At 44.3% G+C, this 22,016-nt stretch overlaps 3 protein-coding genes across 3 annotated transcripts; all 3 read left to right on the forward strand.

Annotated features, from left to right (window-relative positions):
* Positions 1 to 8,359: 8,359 nt before the first annotated feature.
* On the forward strand, positions 8,360 to 9,587 carry EV420DRAFT_1260725 (uncharacterized protein; the record flags this gene model as incomplete). Its single annotated transcript, XM_060467018.1, has 7 exons — positions 8,360 to 8,536; positions 8,595 to 8,662; positions 8,773 to 8,874; positions 8,956 to 9,057; positions 9,122 to 9,229; positions 9,288 to 9,390; positions 9,429 to 9,587. The coding sequence occupies 7 exons, from the start codon at positions 8,360 to 8,362 to the stop codon at positions 9,585 to 9,587; spliced, it is 819 nt and encodes a 272-aa protein (XP_060337940.1).
* Positions 9,588 to 18,845: 9,258 nt separating this feature from the next.
* EV420DRAFT_1260757 (uncharacterized protein) lies at positions 18,846 to 19,397 on the forward strand (the record flags this gene model as incomplete). Its single annotated transcript, XM_060467021.1, has 2 exons — positions 18,846 to 19,099; positions 19,148 to 19,397. 2 exons carry the CDS (start codon positions 18,846 to 18,848, stop codon positions 19,395 to 19,397), a joined length of 504 nt encoding a protein of 167 aa, XP_060337941.1.
* Positions 19,398 to 20,179: 782 nt separating this feature from the next.
* EV420DRAFT_1474668 (uncharacterized protein) lies at positions 20,180 to 21,529 on the forward strand (the record flags this gene model as incomplete). The annotated part of the gene is made up of 2 exons (XM_060469226.1): positions 20,180 to 20,715; positions 21,136 to 21,529. 2 exons carry the CDS (start codon positions 20,180 to 20,182, stop codon positions 21,527 to 21,529), a joined length of 930 nt encoding a protein of 309 aa, XP_060337942.1.
* Between the last annotated feature and the right edge of the window lie 487 nt (positions 21,530 to 22,016).

The following is a 22,016-nucleotide window of genomic DNA, read 5'->3' on the forward strand; positions in this document are numbered from 1 at the left end:
CTTTCTTATTGCTCTTCCTAGACCCGGCGGTACTTCGGGTTGCCCTTCGCGGAGGCACACATATTGGCTCCCTCGAGAGGTCTGCACTGTTTGCCGTCGGGTGTCCCTTGGCTACTAGGGGCAGGTGGTCCCTCGAGTTCCCGGCCTCAGCTGCTTTTCCGACGCTTCCCACTGGAACAGACGCCTCCACAGACGAAGACGCAGGCCCAGCAGGCTGGGCTGACGACCTTTCTCCCTCTCCGGGCTGACCTCCCTTCGTCAAGGGTGCAGTCGAGACACGACCTAGGGGGTTCTGCCCTCGAAGGGCTTTCCCTGTACGGTCGGCCGGGGGTTCCTGAGCTGGGACGGCCCCTAGGGGTTTGTTACTGAGCACGGACTGCGCCCAGTGGCGGGAATCCCCTCCTACGCCGTCGCTGTCTGGCGATTCGTTTTCTTTAGTTTCTTCAACTGGTAGCACGGCAAAAAAATTGATATATTGATCGTACGGGGTGCCTACATGGGTAGTATAAGTCCGGCTAGAATTACATGAGTGCGCACCAGTAGAAACTAAGTCCTTGGCCGACGTCGTCGAATCGCTTATTTCGACGCCGGCTTGTCTTTTGACGACTCCTTTTCCTCCTTTACTTCCTCGACCTTCGTGTCTTTTCCTAAGTCTTCCTTCTCGGCTTCAGCGAGTAATTGGCGGAGGCGAGCGACATTGGGCTTTTTTCGAGGTGGGAGTTTGACGGGAAGCCACTTGGACTTGTCATCAGGGCACTTGTGCTTGGGGCTCCACCCCGTGTTCCCACACTTGAAACACCGCTTATCGGACCGCAGCTTGTCGATTTCCATTGGCTGCCCTGCTCCACCGTATGTGGTTCCCGTGGCATCCTTCCTATCGCTCCCGGCGCCCGATCCCTTCGATGATTGTTGATTGCCTCGACCCGAACCGCTCTGGTTCGAGGAGGACTTATTGCCCAGTCCTTGGGCTACTCCGTATCTGTAGTTGGCGTCGATCCTTAGGACTCGCGCCTTCCACTGTGCGTAGGTTGTGGGGCGCTCGTTGTCTCCATGCATAACCGTGTTTCGCACCGTTGGCCTTATCGCCGCTTCGACTGCTTCGAACATTTGCTTCTCGTCTCCGAACTCGTCGCACTTGTGGGCCAACCGTTCAAATTTGGCAAAGAACTCGACAGCGGACTTGAAGTCCGCCTGTCGGATCTTTTTCCACTCTGCCTTCCAAATGGTCAACTCGGCCACCTCGCGGAATTCGCGCGTAAGATCCTCGGAGAATTCCGCCCAAGTGGGGAATCTCCAATGACCCTGCGGGTCCCGATATCGGTAGTACTGATCTACCCACCACTGCTGCGCGTCTCCACGGAGGTACCCCTGAGCGAACGTGATACGATAGGGGTTATGCCCCTGATCGTTCAGGGTGTAGTACATGGGGAAGACCGCGAAGTACACTTCGCAGTGGTGGAGAAAACGGGTGATGTCGGACGACACCCCCGTAAAGTACTCGGGCTGCGTTACCAGCTTGGGTTTCACGTCGTTCCAGGGGTTATTCGTTCCCCCGGGCGCCAACTGCCATGGTGGAATTGGGTCCGGTGGGGATGGGACGTGCGGGGGTACCGGCGGCTTAGGCGGTCGGGACAGGGATCGTAGGTGGCGATTTTCTCCCGGAGGTGGGTAACCCGCGGGATCCGGGTAATGCGGCGGTTTTGGCGGGATTGGGGGTACCGTGGACCCCTTTCCCTTGTCTTGCGTGGACGGCCCAGCGCCTGGGTCATCCATCTCGTCATCGTCCCCGCCTGCCCCCCCGAAGAAGCCTTCGGGGAAGAAGCCCGATACGTCCGTCGGGTGGGGCATCGGTTGAGGCCTCCTATACGGTTCGCACCCTGGCTGTGGCACGGTGGGGTTTACCAGGTTCCAGACGATAGCCACCCGGTTCCAGGTTTCTACTTCGAGGATGTTTTTCATCAGGTACACGTCCCCCATACTCTTGGCGTGACGGTAATCCTCTCCTGCTTCGGAGAAGAGCCACTGCGGGTCTTTCTCCATATCTTCCATCATTATCTCATACAGCCCGTGCCATGGTAATAATTCGAATATGCCCAGTCTAGGCATTGGGCCCTGTAGAAGAACCTGCCTGACTGCCGCCATCACTGTCGGCTCCAGGGCTTGGTTCGGCGGTCGACTTGGCATCCTCTGCAGCCTTCCTCTCTCGGGCGAGGCGGTCAATCTCCTTGTTTCGTCTCCACCGGCCGATGTCTGAGTCCTCGTTGGAGATCTCTTCTTGGTATACTCTCCAGGCTCGGGCTCGGGCTTCGAGGTCTGCTCCTGCCCTCCGGGCGTATCCGGTGTAGCGAACGGCAGCAGCTCGTATCCGATTGTCGATCTCGGCGGGAGTGGCGTCGGGCTCGACGGGTAAATCCCAGAAGCCGTTGGGTCCGTAGAGGGCGTCCTCTTCGGCGCGCCTGATGCATGCGTCGTGCACTCTTCCTCGGTCCATTCTGGCCTGTATTTCTGGGGACTCCCGGACATCTCGAGGGAGTCGGAGGGACTCGACGTACGTGTGATAAAGGAGCGGCCACGGCCGCTGGGCGAGGGGGACGGGGTCCGCAAAGGCTCGCGACGAGACTGACGTCTCCCAGTTGGAGACTCCGGCGCGTCGCTCGGCTGCGGCAACTGTTCCAAGTTCCTCGTTGTCGAGGTCTGGGAACTCGCCCCAAAGCTCCCCACCCTCCTGCTCGTGCGAGGTGACGGGGGAAGGGAGCGCTGTGGTCTCGGTCCTTGCAGAGATCGGGTCGGGCTCAGGTCTGGTCTGCTCTCTGGCCACAGGAGCCTCTTCCCCGTCATCGGCGTAGACCCAACTGGTGTCGGGGTACCAGGCGACTGGGGGGCCTCTATTGGTTGGCCAGGCCCTTGGAACAAGCTGTGGGTTAGCTGGACGGGTGGTAGCCGCGGAGGCTCCGAGGCCAAGCTCCCCTGAGTCTTCGTCGTAGTCATCCCGCCGGGCCCTACTTCTGGCGATTCTGTAGCGGTCTCTTGCATTATCTGCCGCGATTCTCCTGTTGCGGACCTCCTCCCAGGTGCCTGTGTGTCCCCACCCTGAGTGGGTTCGTTCGCTCGTGGCGCTTCCGGAATTGGTGGCATCTTCCTCCTCCTCGTAGAGGTTGTTGAGGAGGTCGTCGAGTCGGGTCCTTTCCCACTCGGTGAGCTCATCCCCTTCGAACTCGGTGTCAGGGCTTTCTTCGCCCTCGACCAGATGCCTGGTGCCTTGTCTTCGGGATCCGTCGGTGCTTGACTCGCCTTGGACTGGAGAGACGTCGAAGAGGCCTGGTAGGGGCGTGTCTCCTCGCTCGAGGAGTACCCTCCCGGTATCTGTGATGTCTCTGGATTCTGCTGGTGCGCTGGAAGCGCTTCCGTAGGAGTCGGTGCTCGACTCGGAGGATCGCGAGCTGGGTCGCGACGATGTGTAGAGGGATTCTCCAGGTCTCTCGGATCCGTTGGATTCGACATCTCCTATTGTCTGTTGGGATGCCGATGGAATATCGATTACCGGAGGTGGATACGCTGGTGCGCTGGGAATGTAGTGGATTGGGAGTTGAGCGCGGATTTGTCTCCGCTGGCAACAACGTCGAAGTTGGTACAAAGTAGTGGACAAGAAAAAGAGTATAAAAGTCGCGAAGACGGCGAGAATGGATTCTGACCAGGGCATTCGTCAGGGGATCTATCCGTGGCGTAAGTCGACGATGGACCATGCAAGCTGGTAGACAGCGAGAATGGTTAGGACAATGAGAAGCGCGATAATCAAGCTAAGGTCGGTCTCGTAATTGGAACCGTTCATTAACGAGATTTCGCAGGTCTCGTCGGGAGGTGTGCTCGTTACTATTAACAGCAGAACTGTTAAAATAGAGGCGAGCTGAAGGACGAGTATAAATGGTTTCGTGTTGGGATACGTGGTGTCCTTAAACGAGACGGGGATATAACGTATACAGGGCGACCAGCAAGCTTGCTAGCAACACTGCCGATATTCCGAGTCCGATTAGGAGAAAGGTTAAGTATACAGTCAGGAAGACTGCGAGGAGTAGGTCGTCGTTTATGATGAATTCAATAATCAACCTGGTCACTAACAACAGAAGGAGTAGTCGTGGGGGTATTAGCCACAGGGCTAACGCAACGAGGTAGTGTATCGGATGAATTTTGAGAAGTGAGTGCTTTTCCGTTGGTCCACTCGCTGTACGTTGACAAGCACCGGGTTGTCCACACGAACGTAGGCGATGACCTCTCTGGTCAAGCGGGGTAATATTTCGTAAAAGAGTTGGGCAGCGCTCTTTCTCGGAAGTGACGCTGAGCAACGTAGAGCGAGCTTCGGCTAAATGTTAGCCACTAACTCTAATCGACTTAGATCGTACTAAGGTCGCTACTCGCACTTCGGCAGACGACACTCAGCAAGTCAAAGGCGACACAAGTCAATGGGGCAGATAGACGCGAAGAACGGAGTTCAAGTTAGGTAGATTAAACCTTAGCCGAAGCTGGGGTTCAGACCAGCTGAGGCTCTACTTAAATACACGTAAGTATTCTAAAAATACTACTGCGCAGTTAGTCCGTGATGATCGCGCACCGCGTAATCCGGCTGACTAAAGAAAGGAAAAGAAAAGAAAAGGAAAGAAAAAGAAAAAGAAAAGAATAATCGTAACACTCAATTGACGTTGTGTGCAACACACAGATGGCCACAACCTGTCAAACAAACTACACATGACTTAAAGCTTTGTGCTCTAAGCAGAAAACACTTCAGAAACCTTTCGTAGATCCACAGAGTTCAAACCTATGCGATCCAGAGACCCAGAAACACAAAAACATGTTCACAAGCCACAGGGTTTGAATCTATGTCACTTGGGAATAAACCAAAAAAACCCTCAAAGAGTATTGACAAGCCAAAGGGTTTGAACCTCTGCCACTTGCAACAACTCAGAATTCACAAACACGTTCCGCAAACACAAATGCACATTCAAGTTATCACAATACAATATTTCTCTGAGTTGAGCACAATCAATTACTGTCCAGAACCAAGCTAGGCATTGCACGCAAGCAAGGCATGCCTCACAACCTCTCAAGTGTTTCAAAATAATTCTAGATCTAATAATATTCTCTCGCTCAAAGCTACAAACACAAGTCCTTTGGCTGCACACTAGGCTCTCTGCTTCATGTCACAACTGTGAGGGTCTGAAAGCTTGCTACCTACTTCTAATTACCACGCTTTTATTTACAGCTAATTATATAAATAGAAATATTGAAAATAGATACACTCCACTCTGGAGCCATTTCCTCTCTATGACACATCAATCGCATGGTCACTAATTAATATTCTGAGTCAGTCATCCAAGTTAGTGCTTGGTAACATGCTGCTCGTTCCACTTGGCAAGGTCTAGAGTTGCCACATCATGTGGAATATTTCTCCTAATTGGCTCCTTGTTTTTAATTCCTCTATCACACATATTGCTAGTGAGCTGGTATTTTTATTTGGTTGCTGCACCACCTTTTCTTAGTTCAATATTTCATTCTGGGTACAGGGTTTCTCTCATGTCAGCTGAAATCCTCTCAGGAGGCTCGGACTAAGTGGTCCTCGGTTCTGAATGATGTCTCTTGGTGATTGCCAGATTGGCAGGGTTTGCACATCATAGATCAATGTTATGTGAAGCTCTGTTAATATATTATCTTCTCAGTGTATTTTATTTGAGCAAAGCACTGCTGAGGGGTGCACAGGGTGTGAATTAGGCACTGCGACTTCACACTTAAATGACACCAGTATGCTGTTCTAAGTCTAAGCCATGCGCTCTACTCAGATTATTTTATTATATGCTGCCTCAGCCTCAGTATGTGCCACTCTATGCTGGCTATGCATTATAATATTACTTAGTGGGTTGGCACACATTTGAACTCATAGAATTCGCAAAATTACATGTATGCATGTGTTGTGTATGTGTCACCATTCTCTTCTTGAGTATCTGCTCCTCCTTCGCCTACTCAGGGATCGTTGTGAGCTTGGGTGCTACTGAGACTCAGTTATGTGGCAGGTAGGCAAACCAATAAGTTACATTTGACATTGGGATGTTTGTGTTGGGATCGGGATTAACAACTGTGAGGTTAATATTGCTGGGAGATGGTGGAGCTGGAAGGGAAATCAGTGGATCAAGAACACAGGGATGCAGCTTGGGCACTGATGCCCATACTGATACAGAAGAATCTCTTAAGGCTAGCTCATGGATTTCTGGATGGTTGTGAGTCGACCTATTTTGATCCTGTTTATGCATCTAACAATTGTTCATCTTAGAATAATGGGGATCATCTTGAAAGTTGATGAGTTCTATGAATGACAATTAGACCGACATCAACTCGAATTGCTAGAAATGTGCTGATAGATGTGAATGTGCAGCAATGGTGAGTTATAATAATAGGTTCAGTCTTGTGACACTATTATCACATGCTTGTAGCACTCATACATGATTCAAATAACACTACAGTACACAAACAATACAATATGGCCCCTGCATTCAGCAAGTCCTACCGAAATCATCCATTGATGTCAAGGTAGCAGATTTTTGCCACTAGCTGGCCCTCTTTCGCAGCATGTATCTCCTGTTATAGATGTCCTCTAGTGGCAGCCATCTGCCCTTCCAACTTCCAATACCTTCCAATCACATTTTGATCTCTTACTGTCTCTGATCATGGTATCTTGATTGCAGTGCATACACGGGAAGCAGATGAAAACATACAGAATTACAATGGAAGGATTAAGCAACAGATAATGAAAAACTGGAGAATTTGCTGGTCACTTCACCGGTCACCCTCAGAATACAATGATTTTCATGCACATAGCTGATGATGGCATCGAGCCAGCACCTCTATTAATAACCCTGTGGATTTGCTAGAATTTGATTTCAGCAGTTCACTTCTTTCAGATGACTCCATCTTTGTATCATGTCAATGTCCATTGAATAATTATCAGCATCCTAAATATATATGGTTATTGCTCTGCATTGACTATCTTGCTAATGATTATGTGTTTGCATCAGTTCACAACAAACTCCTGTCCAGCAAATATTGTGTTCTCAAGATGGATTAGGCTAAACATTACTCAACCATCATACTTCTCTGACTTCGCTGATCAATAACGGTCTGGCAACTTCCACTCGATCCTTGCAGATCTCCATAGTAACAAACACTCTACGATGGGAAGGCCATGACCGGGTTGGCAAGTGCTGATGAGCAATGTCACCTTCTGTCCATGAATGAATACATACATCATTTCTATGCAGATTGCATGCCATGGGACATTGAGGATCATAATGACAGGAGAAAAGGGTGGCTTAATACAGATTGAAAATTCACCTCAGAAGCACTATAAGACAAATAAAAACTTATATCCATTGGAAGAACGGAAAAGTTAACTTATATGGAATACCCATGTCTAAGTCCTGAAAGAGGATTTTCAGGGCATGAAGACACCCTCCGATGGTCATTGGTAGTAAGATAGAGTAAGATCTGAGGTTTTCTTTGCATAGACCAGGTACCCAGCATGTTTATATTTATTGCTATAAGGTTGATCTATGGACTTCTTTGGCCTATATATTCCAGCATTTGAATCCTATGGCTCAACATAAGTAGAAGATTCCCAGGGAAAATGATCAGAAGCTAATAATATTGATTGGCTTTTGCCTGGGAATCTACAACACTCGTAAGTTCTGACATTCCATTCTGAATATCTGCACAGTTCTAAACTGCCCAAGTCGGGATATGCTATGACCCGCATTTTGAAAGGATTTCTGAAGCATTGTCCAAAACACTGGGCTGTGCCACTGGCATAACCTCTGAGTCCATGAACTGAAGCACATATTCATAACATTCTTTTGACCCCCTCTTTCAAAGCGAGAAATCAGGAAAAGGTATGGTAGTAAGAGGCATGCTACTTGGGGGTATTGGGATTACAACATGGGCCACTTTTCTTGACTGCTCCACAAGAAAATGTATGATAGCAGAGACTTTAAAAGTCTAAATGATGGAAATGGAGGATAGAGTTTGAATGACATGGAAATTTCTACTGTAGAGCTGAGGCATCTAAAAACCTAAACGTCCAGGTCAATGCTTCACATATTTCTAAAATAGTCTTAGCAATCTTGTTACTGAACTTTTCAGCCCATGAGTATAAATACCACCAGCCCAACCTCATGGTAAAGTTTACTGAATCCCTCATACCTTCTCTGAAGATGACTGACATATACTGGAGCATTGCAACATAGTCCACTGGAATTCTCCCAGAGAAATTGTACAAGATAGCAGTCTATTGGTCTATTATTATATGCATGGCACACCACTAATGGTTAGTAGCAGCCTTTGCCAATATGATACACATGATCCTTGGTGTCTACACATGAGTGTCTGCCTAATCTCTAAAAAATGTCACATAGCCAACTTTCATAGATGGGAATTCATAATTTTATTTAAGTATGATTGGAAACAGATAGTGAGAGCAAAGGCTTTTCGCTGGCCCATGGTATGCATTGAATATCTCCAATTGTAGCCAGCATTACTTATGATACAAAATCCTTCAGCTGTTTTATTTTTGCAACTGGTATTTTTTACTATTTTCTCTCATCGGAGTGTTTGACATCTATTTTTTGTTGATACTGATCGAGAGCTCACTTCTGGATTAGTACTGTCACCACAGATGTGAAGAGGTATGGAATAATTTCAAACAGTCTCACTTCTACTAACCTAAATGATGTTCAGCCCTATTAACTGTCAAGTCTTGTACATTTTCAATCAGGTATCTCCACTTTATGATTCTTCAACTGTGCTAAAGGCTCAAAATAGGTCTTTGGAAATGCATCTGTGAGCCTAGCCTCCCTCAACCTTTCTCTATGAACATATGTTCCCATTCTTTGGTGGCACATTTTCTCTGACAACATATAGATTTGCCATATGGGGTTTCCATCACCAAATTGTCATACCAATCTCCATTCTTATCCTGGCTCACTGGTCCCTTCTACTTCACAGCATGATAGTCTTTATATTGTCTCTAAATGTTGGGTTTTTACTCTCATAATAGATGTACTAATCAATGCCAATTGGTCATCAGAACTGGGAACTTGCACCATAGCAACAAGATGCTAGCAGCCACTTTTATCTACACCCTGAGTTTTGACTTCCTGATCTTGCTGTTAACTGGATGTAAACTACACATGAAGTGCACATGGTCATATTTCTTTCCTTTCACAAAGAAATCCCATTGACTCCGTCTACAGAGTACCAGGAAATATACAACACTCAGAGATTATCCAGCTGGTTTTCATAGATGGATTGATCTTCTTGGTCACTTTTGTTGTCAATGTAATTGCTGTGATAAGTGTCGAAACTCATTTGGTCATTTATCTGACTTTTTCAAGGTTTTCATGCTCTTAAATCTCAATGCTGTGATGTCCATCATTGCCAGTGTCCTGGTGGCTACACTGTCCATGGTATGTGCTAAATATATGCATCCAAGCCTCAGTTCCAGATTGAAATTATGGCCTAGATTGTCACTTGTTGAGCAGTGCACTGTCTGAGCCAATACAGTGCAGCAGAATCTCACTCCGAGGCTTCGAAGTGAGTGAAAGGCTGGTGAATTTTATCCATACTGAACGCTCTGTTTCCAGTCCCAGGCCAGTGTCCACCACTTTAAGATTTTGAGCTGGATCAAACTAAAATGTGGCAGATGAAGTACACATTCATATTAGTTGCAGCCCTCGTTGGTTCAACCCTATTGACTCTATAATAGATGGAAGCCCTCTGACCTGCACCTGCTGCTCTGATATACCCAGAATCTTTCGGAGTATCATTAGATAGCACGAAAAGGAGAGTACCTTCAGATAAAGGAGATTCTTGATACACAGGCAGAGTCTCACTCATTAAATTTACTGTGTACATAACTGATGTGGTAAAACTATGCTGCAGTGCAGCCTTTCTTGTGTCTGTCATCAAGGTAGTCAGACTTTCATAATACCACCGATATGGTGACTGAATTCAAGGTGGAATGAAACTATCAGATTTGAATGGGCAAAATCTATAAACACAATTGGAGGGAAGCTGGCGATGTGTGCAGTTACAGTTCTCTACCAAAGATATACTAGTGGAGTGAGGGCCAACACATCCAAGTGGCAAGTCTGAGTCCTATGCTTCCCCTCCACCAGCAGCAATGCACCATGTTAGCAAGGTTAAATTGTATCTGCAGAAATCTTTTATTATTAGTAAATGGAATTTACTACAATTCAGATCAATTTACATATCACAATGTGAAAGTGTTTGTGAGGCTCTGATGCTGGCCAGCAATTTGCTTTCCACTTGGTGATATCAGCGTCTTTGCCCTTTCTAGTTTCTGTGGTCTTACCAGATGATGCTAAGACTATAAGAGCAGTCAGCCAAATTGTTCTTAGATACAGATTAAGAAAGTCTCACCATCAACATAAATTGTACCCTCTGGGATTGCCCAAATCCCTAGGTCATCATCAGATAGTCCATTGACGATTCTGGCATCCAAATCCTTCTATACTTGGTCTACTATTTGTGACACCACAGTCTGGGAGACACAAATGCCAATGTTGTCACTGCATGGTAGCTGGCATCTTTGAAGCCAAACTAAGCCGATATGTCAACCTGAGCAAAGATGTGCACAGACTAGAACTCACTACTTTGCTAAGGGAGTTGCTGGATACCAAATCTATGAGTCAATCAATGTGATGGCTAACAAGATTGTGGGGATCTGTTCTGACTTTTTGGCAAAGATCAATCCATGTTTAATGTGCTGGAGCACCTAAATAGGATCTGTTAAATAGGAACAAATATCATTGAAGACTATAGACAAAAATATGAGTTTATGATAGGCTACAATCAACACCTCTACAGCCTCCCGCTCCTTGACTGTGACATCACATTCAGCTAGAAAAGCGATGGAGCTGAGGAGCAACGCAGTGAGTTGCGAATGCTTATTCCATGAAACAGATACATCATCAACCTTGGCCATAGCAGGGGCTCATGAGCTGTGAAAACCATCAATGTATCACAAACCAGATGAGATGTCAATTTGGGAAATTTTGCAGCAGATGAGTCAATTGCTCGGTTCACATCTCTTCGAATATCTGCAAATGAGCTATTGAAAGAAAGATGCAGGAAGATGTTTCCAACTTGCAGCCTATTGGATGATAAGTGACTGGATTGTAGATTGAATTGAAAAAGGGGATCTGATGGCATCATTTTTGGATATTTCTTTGCTAAAAAAGTGTATCAAAGCCTCAGTGGCATGCAAAAGCCACCTCTTGTCCTCAGAGTCAGTGAGTTTCTGATAAACAGCTCAGAGAGAAGGAACAAGGGCTTTGCAGAATTTGAGGTAAAGGCCTGAATCACCACATTCTGCAATATGACATCATCTAGATAGGAAATCAATACCACATGGCTCCCATCACTGAGCTATCGATGCACTAAACTTTCTGGCCTGCACCAAAGGTCCCAGAAGGACTGCCACCACAATATATCCTTCAAACACACTGGCATTTGGATTATTAGAAGTCATCTTCAGACTACTCTCGAATAAGGGTACGACTGTTGCAGAAGTGAAAGATAGCCATGCAAGCATGTCCAAATTCTCTGATGGCCACAGAATATTACTGGCTAACGCACAGAAATTTTGGGTGCGGTGGCCAAGATTCAGAGGCATATATGTAGGAGTTCCTAGCCATCAAACATCACTCTGACATCCATTGATGTGGTCCTGACCCTTCAACAGCACTGCTGCTGGCACTTTCTCATCCTTCCTTCCACAACCTAGTATCACTGTTTTGCACTCGGTACCTAACAAGATAAACCCCCTTTGTCTGCACACTGTCATCACTGAGTGCTCAGGCAGCTTAATGGCATTGTACACATCCAGATAATGATACTTAGAGCCTTGGCACCAGGAAATACAAAGAGAACATCTAAAGACACGAATTAGTGAGAGATATGAGCAAAAGATACCTTGTCTTGTTAGAATCATTTGGGGGCATTTAGGATCCTAATAGGCAGGTGACAATGGTGGGATGGTGAAAAAGATAGGAACAAATCAGTCTATTGGTGGATAGTCAGGCCAAACAACATATGAGAGTGAGCATTTCAAATCAAAGGATCTCAGGACAGTGGTGGGACAGTGTGAAAGCAGAAGTCATTGAAGAAAGTTGGAGATGGCAGTTACATTGAGTCAGCAGTGATGTTATTAAGGTAGGAGGGAACCGGATAAAGCAGTCAGAGAGAAACGGGGCTCAATAGAAAAACTCCCATGTTGAGCTGAGCCCTGTTGGTAAATGCCATGATGGATTGATTTCTCAAGTAGAGTTTTCCCACAGTAAGTTCAGCATGATAACTGAAATCCTATATTCATAGGACTCAGAATATGTTTGATACCAGTCTAGAGTCTGGTCTAACTATCAAGACAAAGTAGGCAATATTAATGGCAAAATCTGCAATGCTGCCAACAGAGGACAGTGATTAGTATGTATGCAACCATTCTAATGTACAGCCCTCCCAGCACCTCTGATGAATTCCAGACCTGCTATCCACTGAAGTCATCATATGCTCATGTAATGAGACAGCAGGTCCTCAGATTCAGATTATCTCAAATGATCTTGCATTAAGTTGACCTGTACTGGATTGAGTTCAAGCAAAGAGGGATTAACCTCCACATATTGCATACTAGGTGGCATTGGAAGAGCACAAGAGATAATTGGTAAATGGAAAGCATGATAATGCTTACAGCCAGGAATATTGGCTTGCTAGCGCCCTCTTTGGCTATGATAGCATAAATCATCAAGCATTTGCTCTGACAATCTAAAATTTTGGATAACTTGGTTAGAATGAAGACAAAGAGGGTCATCACATAAAAGATGTTCAAACCCTCACTAACCATCTAAAAGCTGGCTTTCAAGGAACATCTCATTTGGAGAAGCTCTCTTGCCTCCATGAACAGCAATTTTGTGAGCATTCCATGCATGTGTCTATCTTTACACATCATCATTGAGGTCCTCAAGGAAAAAGAAGTGCAGAAGAGCCAGATGCTCATTGTTATCTTGTTCTAAACCATGATGCCACTCAAGATCCTCAAAGAAAGAAATCCACTTTTTGAGAAAGCCTTCCACAACAACCACCCAAGGTCTTTCAATTCAAGTGTTGTAAACAGACCTGGAGAGATGAATCAGTGTCATCTTAAACTTTGCCTGAGTTATCTTCACTTTCCCCATATGTAGTCATTGTCTCCTCAATAATGGTATATCCATTGGGCCACCATGGTGTTTTTAATCCTGTGGTCCTCACAACACTGCATTGATACTCTCCAGAGTATAATCACTTCAAGAAACAAGTCCAAAACAGTCCTTTGCTTGTTATTACCTGACACCCTAATTCTGAAGATAGCCTGTCTATGAACATATGGACCATGAATTTCCAGTGGATGAGCTCTAAGAACAATGCCATCAATAAAGCTGATAAATGGAAGACTAGGCATGCACTATGGTTTCCATCATGATGGCAACACGAATTAGCACCAGGAACAAAATAGGATTGCTGAGGAATAGAGCATCGACCAAATTGCCTAGAAGGACTGTGTACTCTTTCATATGAGCTCTTAATCCTCTCTTGAGATACTTGTAAGCCTCAGCTAGCAATTACACCAGACAGCATGGTTCCTCGGGCTCGAGCTTGAGGATACATGCAAACATGACATGGGTAATGTGAGGAGGAAACTGTTGAGTGTGTGTCACAAAGGTGGGTGGTATATGTTGGCTGTCTTGACAAAAGAGGTGGTGCACTGCACAGGCACAAGAAAGAACACTGCATGCTGTCATGGATTGAAAGAAAGAAGTATGGTAGTGTGAAGAACAGAGATGTTATAGGTGCTGGTATAAGCACAAAGGATGGAAATGATGATGAGGAAGACTTGAAGGGAGGTGTGTACCATAATGGTAGGGGTTAACATAATCAAGTTAAATCTTACTGAAATCCACAATCAAGATTATGATGTCAGTGCAGTATTGTATCTGCAGTCATGGAGTTTTGAGGGCAGTGTCCTTGAGCTGTGGATACCAAATATTACAGATTCTCTAGATGGTGAATGAAATGAGAGAGTATCAATGAGATGAGAGATGTTGAGCTTACAACGCACCAGTCTGGATACAAACTGACAGAATGACAGGTCATTGGAAGCCCTGGATCTCTGATCAGTGTGACTTGAGTGATCTTGCTCTTCTTTTGTGCCATAAAGACGTTAAGAAGGGAAGTTGAAAGATGAGGTCCTTTGAATTTTTGATGGGGTCAAGACATCCGAACTGTTAAGGGAGGCGAATGGCAGTCATCATGAGAATCAAAGGGGGCCAGTCTATTAAATGTTATTGGGAGAGCTCTGAGTAAAATCGTTAAGATGGTAAAATGCCTGTACTTGAATATAGACGATGTACATCCAGTGATACAGTCGAGTACCCACTTGTTTGCCCAATGCCAGGACATGCCACTGCCTAACGAGATTTTACAGAGTCAATAGATATCAAATGTGGTGGCATGGTACTCACTTTCTTGTTTTGTCTGTCATGATCAGTTATGCAAAGCCAAAGTTTCCCCCAAAAGTTACTATTGGCATTGACATCTGAGAACAGCTGGTGAGCTCAGACAAAAGACTTTGTTTCTTCTACAATGGTGTCTATGTTATCAACCACCCAGTGGCACACCTGTGAACAGTAGATGACAAGATGGCCAGAGAAATCGAGAATCTGAGTGGGTCTCTGGTGTCTGAATGAGCTTCAGATACAAATTTCTGGGTTTATAACATTAACTACACTCACTTGATCACATAAGCAATTCTTTGGAAGGACCTCAGGACCATGCCAAGCATCCTCAAGACAAGTGTTTCATGATGGCTGCACCAGTCCATTGATCAAATTGTTTCACATTCCATTCGGTACTTGAAGCAGGCAAGTCCACAGCATCAGAAATCAGTTTGCTGAGCTTGAAGTGCTTCAACCCATTTTCTTCCACCAGTCTTTAATGCTTAGCATGTCATTGGCTGCTTCGATCTTTCTGATTGAAATTCCACTTGCGATTCACTCATATTGAGAAACAGAAGATTAACAATATAAAAGAGTTGGCAAAGCAGACATAAGTATCTGCACCTTCCTGAGTCCACACGTTCTAGCTGAAGTGCGATGCCCTCAGACCCACAAGTGATGCTCGTTCTGTCAGCCATTTGAATGTAATGCATTGGCACCACAGCCTTTTGCTAGACATAATGAGGAGAACCTCAGAGTGTGTAAACTCACCCTGTTCCAGTACAAGTGGTGAACAAATAGAGAGGATGTACCTCTGGTGTACTCACATTTAGGCTCAAGCATGCATGACACTCTAAAACTTGATTGACGTTGTTGGTAGCCTTGGGTTGTTGGCATTGGCAAGTAGTCCTGTTCCTTCAATGTGTGTCCAAGTCATGAAGCTGAGACTTGTTGGAATAAAAACTGGTAGAATGGAAAAAGTTTAGACCAACAATCAAGCAAAATGCTTACCATGACTGGCAAGCTCTAAGATGACGGTCTGAGTTTGCACTGGCAGTTGTCACTGCTGGCATGTCGGATAGAGCAGATGGGTGACAAGAAGTCTTCAGATGGGCTAGCAAGGGATATACTGGTCATGCATAGTTGGAGAGGCAGCATGCGAAGAGACAATCAGCAAGAACTACAAAATGGCTGTACAATCAGCAAAGGCTGCACCAAAGCCAAAGACTCCCATGGGATAAAGTCAGATATGTGACTATGTCCCCCTCCCTATGCTGGAGTGCACTATGAGCTGTTGATTGTATATTTTTCTTTTCTTCATGTTCTCTCCATGAATGAGAAGCCTTTCAATCAGTGATCACGAGCCTCTCTCTAGATTGTGTCTATGTTACTCAGAATGTAGATTTCATTGATTTTAGTGATCTACCTACATGCATGGTTAATTGTAAGCCTCAAACATTATTATTTTATAAGGAACACCCCAAATTATCAGTACAACTATTTATGAGCTATTTGTCATGAATACCGGTGTAACAAGCAAGTGCAAGACATTATGGATTTCACCTTGAGAATTATTCAAATGCTATTCATCCAGCATCCCACCGGAGTTTGCCATCTGAAAAAAGAATTAGTAAGACCATCAAATTGACAGTAATGCCTACAGCAACATCTTCTGCCTAACAATTAATTCTAGAATAGGACTGATAGGTGTCTGCCTCACTACCAGTGGTAGCTACCCAGGAATATTCAGCCATCACTCATAGGCTATTAAGCTGGTGATGCTGCCGATGTCTCCATTCATTGATCTCCATGATTTGCTGTACCCAGGTACTCTGCTATTGAGGATGTTAGCACTAAAAGGTTTAAACATGAGGTAATTAAAACCCACTACAGCAGGTTTCACCCAGTGGAACATTAGATGGCTTATCTTTGAATTTTGAGGGTTAGCATAGGACTCTGATGAAGAAGACAATATGAAACATACATGGTACAGTTGAGTTCCCAACGCGTGATCTGAGCAAAATTAGAGAAAAATACACCTGATTCTAATGGAAATACATGGTATCATTTTGCCATGTCACCCAGTTGGTGGAGCTGAATGCCTATTTGCAGTGTATACATCCAATACAGCTCGAGGACTCTCAAAAAGAGAATCTATTTTCCTGCTCCCTGTCCAGCGATAGAGAAAGTCTGGAGTTGGCAGTATCAGGAAAAAAGAAGACAGCCTTAATGCTTTATTTCATACTGGCAGAAAGCGAACACGCTCAACTGTACAATGAACATAGCCTGAGAGCAGATCATCAGTGACTAGTGGTCCTGAATTTCCTGTATCTTCAAAACTGGTGTTGGCTACAAGCCTACCGGAGAGCCAGTGATCAAGTGGTCCTGGCATTAAGAAAATGTAGATAGTACCCTGAGACAGGAATGGTCAGGAATGCAAGGCAACTCCCTGTCCAGGTGTTCATACCATATAAATGGATATTACACTCAGGCCATGCTGGAATATGCATGCTCCACCACTACCATCAGTCAGATAATCTCGCAGAGCTGCTGCCAGAATAATAAAAAATATTATATAATCTCATTCTTGTTGCCCTGGGCCGCTTATATTAGCAAAGACATTCTGCAGAAAATCGTCTGTTATGTGCCATATCTTTAGCACTGTCTCCTGTTTTTCGACCACCTGTCAGTACAGTTAGCTTGAGCCTGCTCACCTCAACACTTGAACACATTTGTCGCCAGTGTTTGTCTCTGAGCTACATGCAGGCATCTTGCTTCCTGGACAAGTAAAGATTGAACATTCTGCTCACAGCTGATAATGTCTAGGAGATCCTTACAGCTGAATGCAGGGGAATCTTCTTTGTTCCTCCAATGCTCCATCATTATTCATTCCAAAGAGGTGACAATACCGGCAAGAGAGCATGGGAGCTGATCATCATTGTGTCATCCATTGTTGATCCAAAGTATTCCCACTTCATGGGCTTTGCTCTCTGTATAAGCTACTTGTTTCAAACCAGACTAAATCTTAGGGAAACAACTGGACAACAGATCAAATTTGGTAAAGCCGGCGTATTGTGCTGTGGTCAAAAGCCTGGGTCAAAATTTTATCTGCATTCTAACTATTTCCCTTCCATTTTGACTGGCACTAATTAGTCGCCTGCCAGATGTCAGGATGACATACAGTATAAGAAGAATTGAGAAGGTAATAGAAGAAGGGAGAAGAATAGAGAAAAAGAGAGAATGTCAGATGCACTGGCAAGGCACAGGATTGCACAGCCTGAATCTGATATGGTAATAATAAAGCTAGTAAGTATAAATAGAGTAGAAAAGAAGAAATGAGATCATCAACTTTTTACCCATCACACTACACACACACTTTTAAGCTGACTACGTCAAGCCCTATTGCAAGAATTATCAACACATCTATTCTAGGCTCACTCATGACACACCTATTTTATTAACTACAGTTTATTTAGGTACGCTTGTGATGCATCATCAACTTCACTCTTCAAGACCCTGACTGCTTATCAAACAACTACCCACGGTTACACAAAGTAACTCGACCTACCCCAACCAAACTTAACTAGTGGAAACCTATAGCATTCATGCTCGAACCCCTGAACTACTTAACTAGGACTATACTAAACTAAAGTACCCCTGACATATTTGGAGCCCACTGCAAGTAGGTTTAAACTATTCTCACTAGTTACAACCATCAATTTTGTATGACACAAAGTTCATAACAGACTCTTATTTACATTTTTTTCTACAAACACATATATCCACAGACTTATAAACTTTTTGGACTACCAACAGACATTAATATCATAGACACTTATAACTACCATGACAAACACTCCAATCAATGAACGACATGAGAGCATGCAATCAGGCATGCATGAAGCTTCAGAAGCAGCACGAGAAGAAGCACCCATAGACTCAAACTGGTGAACCAGAGATAAAGCCAGAAAGACAGTCATTAACTCAGACTCAGATGAAGAAGATTTCAAAGAAACTTTCCAGACATGTGTGCTAATACCCAGTGCTCAAAACACTATACCACCTAACATTAATATGTATGGCAGAAACCAAAGACATACCAGTCAATGAAGTACAGGGCTATTTGGAAATATACCAAATAGCAGTATGGCAGGATCTGTATCTGGTTCCAATGCACTGCCTATAGGTGTCACCAACCCTGTCCCTGCAGCAAACATGGCAATGATGGGAGCGCCTAATAGTCAAGCTCGCACATCTGACATGATGCCCTTACTAGGAGCTCAAACTGCTCCCGCCAAGTTTAAAGGCAAGCACAATTTGGTCAAGAGATTTATTAGGCAGTACAAGCAGATGTGTGCCATCTATAACGTGCTTGGCAAGGAAAGATGCAAATGGATTATAGATTATTGCTCTTCTGTGGTCACACAATTTATTGAATCCCTAGACAGTTTCATGGATGGTAACTGGAATCAGCTGGAAGAGGACATACTGACCTATTATGATGCTGACTTAAGCAAGTCTTGATACTTAATCAGTGACTTGGACCGACTAACAGACAAATAGAGACAAGAAAGAATACACAACCTGAAAAAGTTCAAACAATATGAGGTAGATTTCTTGATGGTATCCAATTGGCTGTTATGCAAGAAGAAAATTACAAAGAATGAACAACACACAAAATTTTGGTATGGGCTGAACAACAAACTATGTGAAGCAGTGGAAGCCCATCACCTCACTATGCATCCTCAGTATGATCCATGGCAGGTAATTGTACACAATGATGTAGTAAAAATCATTTACAATATATTCACATGAGAATGCTTTGATGCTAACTTAAAAGCCAAGAAATCTAAACAACGAAGAGAAAAGGTCATGCTGAGAACAGAGACGTCCTCTAGTTCTTCAAGTTCTTCAAATTTGGAAACCAATTCAGATGAGGAAAATACTTCCACATCAAGTGAAGATTCTAAGGAGAAAGAAAGAATAGAAAGAAGGAGAGAAAGTAGAAGCAGAAAAGCAAGAGAAAGAAGAAACTCTCAGAAAGTGAGAGTGAAAACTCGGACTCAAGCAGCTCCAGTTCTGATGCAGCAGAACAAGACAAAAGAGCATGAGGGAAGAAGAAACATGAGAAGGACCTGACCTTGCAAATAGAGACAGTGGACAATCAAAAAGATGAGAACACAGACAACGAAGTAGAAGAACTAGTGGATTGCTTAGCAAGAATGAAAGTAAGTGACTCGGAATATGCATGAATCTATTATCGGGCCATCAAGAGAGACATGACTGTCGCAGAAATCATAGCATCACTGTTAAAACAAAGTGTGGTACAGTATGTTCTGACCTGGACAGAAACCACTCCAGTGAACCCGATATGAGAGCTTGGCAGAGCTATGTATTGTTTTAGTTGTGGGAAATCTGACCATATGCTAAGGCAGTGCCCTAGAATTGAAGAATTAATGGGGTTAGGCCAGGTACAACACAATGAAATGGGGAGACTCATGTATTGAGATGGAACCCTCATTGGGAGGTTCAGGAATGAAATCTTCCTGGAGGCAATATGATGAACTATGATGCAATCCAATTTAATCTCCATCAACATGATGAAAGCTTTCTTAGATGATGAGATAGGTGAGGATATTAGTGAAGTGTATGTGGACTACTTTGAAGAAGATGTAGATATAGCTTACTTGGATGAAGAAAGTGAGGACAACTGTACTCAGTTGTATGCAGCAGCACAGGAGAACGAGGCAGTGAGCCAAGTCAGGAATCAACAAGCGGTACCAAAGAGACCCCCCGAGAATGTATACCAGCAAATACGAGGACTGCCTGTGAAACCCACTAAGGCTGTCACTACAAATCCATATGGCACTAGAATGAACCCTAACAAAAACATAATAAGTGACAATCCAGGGATTCATGAGCAAAATGTACAGCAGGAAAGTTTATCGCCACTGAACCCAATAGTACCTGTGGACGCATGTCCTACATGCATGCATAATTTGCCTGAAACTGAAGACATAGATATGTCATACAAGATGTCACCTGCTGTGATAGGACAGAATCCAGGATTGACTCAAAACGATGAATTAGCCGCTAGGCAAAAGTTAGCTCAACAACCTTTGATAACAAGAAGGTACGAACCTGACAGTTTAATGAAAACGGTGTTAAATGCACCTGTGACTGTCCCTATGAGAGAACTTATGGCATGTAATCCTGAACTACGGAAACAAATCATTAAGAAATTACAATACAGGACATTCAAAGCTGCTGAAAGTTAAGAATTAGCCAAAAGCACTTATCTGGAGTCATTCAAAGATGAACTGGCTTGAGTAAACTTGGTATGCATGCAGCCAATATGGGCTGAACCCATAATCTGAGCATCCTTAATAATAATCAAAGTTGACCTGGATGTCAGCAACAAGAAATTAATAGTGAATGCCATTGTGGATTCTGGCTCTGAAATTAATATTATTAGCTAGAATATGGCTCACGAGTTAAACAAGCAATATCCCATTATGCCTTTGAAAGAAATCCAGTGTTTGGATGCCAATAGAAACCAAGAGACATTACTCAGGCAGTTTAATAATGTATACCTCAGGCAGGCTAACATAGTCACAAACGTGGTATTCTTTGTGGGTAACTATAATGTAATCTTCCAGCTACTCTTGGGTCAACCGTGGATATGCAGAAACTTAGTTTCAATGGATGAACGAGTAGAAGGAACGTACCTCATATATGGGAACCCTAAGCAGCCTAAAGACTATATGGAGCTATTTGTGGTGGATGAACAATGGGATGCTGGATTAAAAAAAACTGCCATAGCCTATTTCGCTGGTGCAAGAGACATGGTATTCGAAGGAGCCTGGAAAATCAACAATGGAGAGAAATTTATCGAATTAGGACCTCCAGTCACATACCTTTCATGCCTAGCACAGATAGAAGCTTGAAACAAGTCATACCCACTTGAACAAAAACTCCAAACCCCTCACACAGCTGTACAATCAAAGGGTGTACCCACAAAAGATCTTGCGAACCAATGAGAGCATCTTGAACATGGCACAGAAGCCCTAGTTAATGGATGTGCTCTTATGAAACGTAACACCATGACAGAGAAGATGAAAACACAAGTTAACAGCATGGCATGATACTGGATTCAACAGACAGAACACCAGATCTTGGTGTTAAAAGTACTAATGGAACATATGAGTTGCACAAATCAAGTGGAAAATATGCCCCTGACAGTGTCCCAAGCTTATCCAGCCAATAATCGACATGTCATGCTGTTCAACAGGATGTGAGGTGAGAGACTAGAATACCCAAAACACATCCTGCTGATGTGGAGTATCTGGCAAACAGAACCTGACACAGATGAGGTTAAAGTGAGGTACTGTTCATCAGCAGAAATATACCACTCACTTCAAGAAATGACCAGAA

This window comes from Desarmillaria tabescens (assembly GCF_030435595.1).
Source record: "Desarmillaria tabescens strain CCBAS 213 chromosome Unknown EV420scaffold_3, whole genome shotgun sequence".
In the NCBI taxonomy this organism is placed as follows: domain Eukaryota; kingdom Fungi; phylum Basidiomycota; class Agaricomycetes; order Agaricales; family Physalacriaceae; genus Desarmillaria; species Desarmillaria tabescens.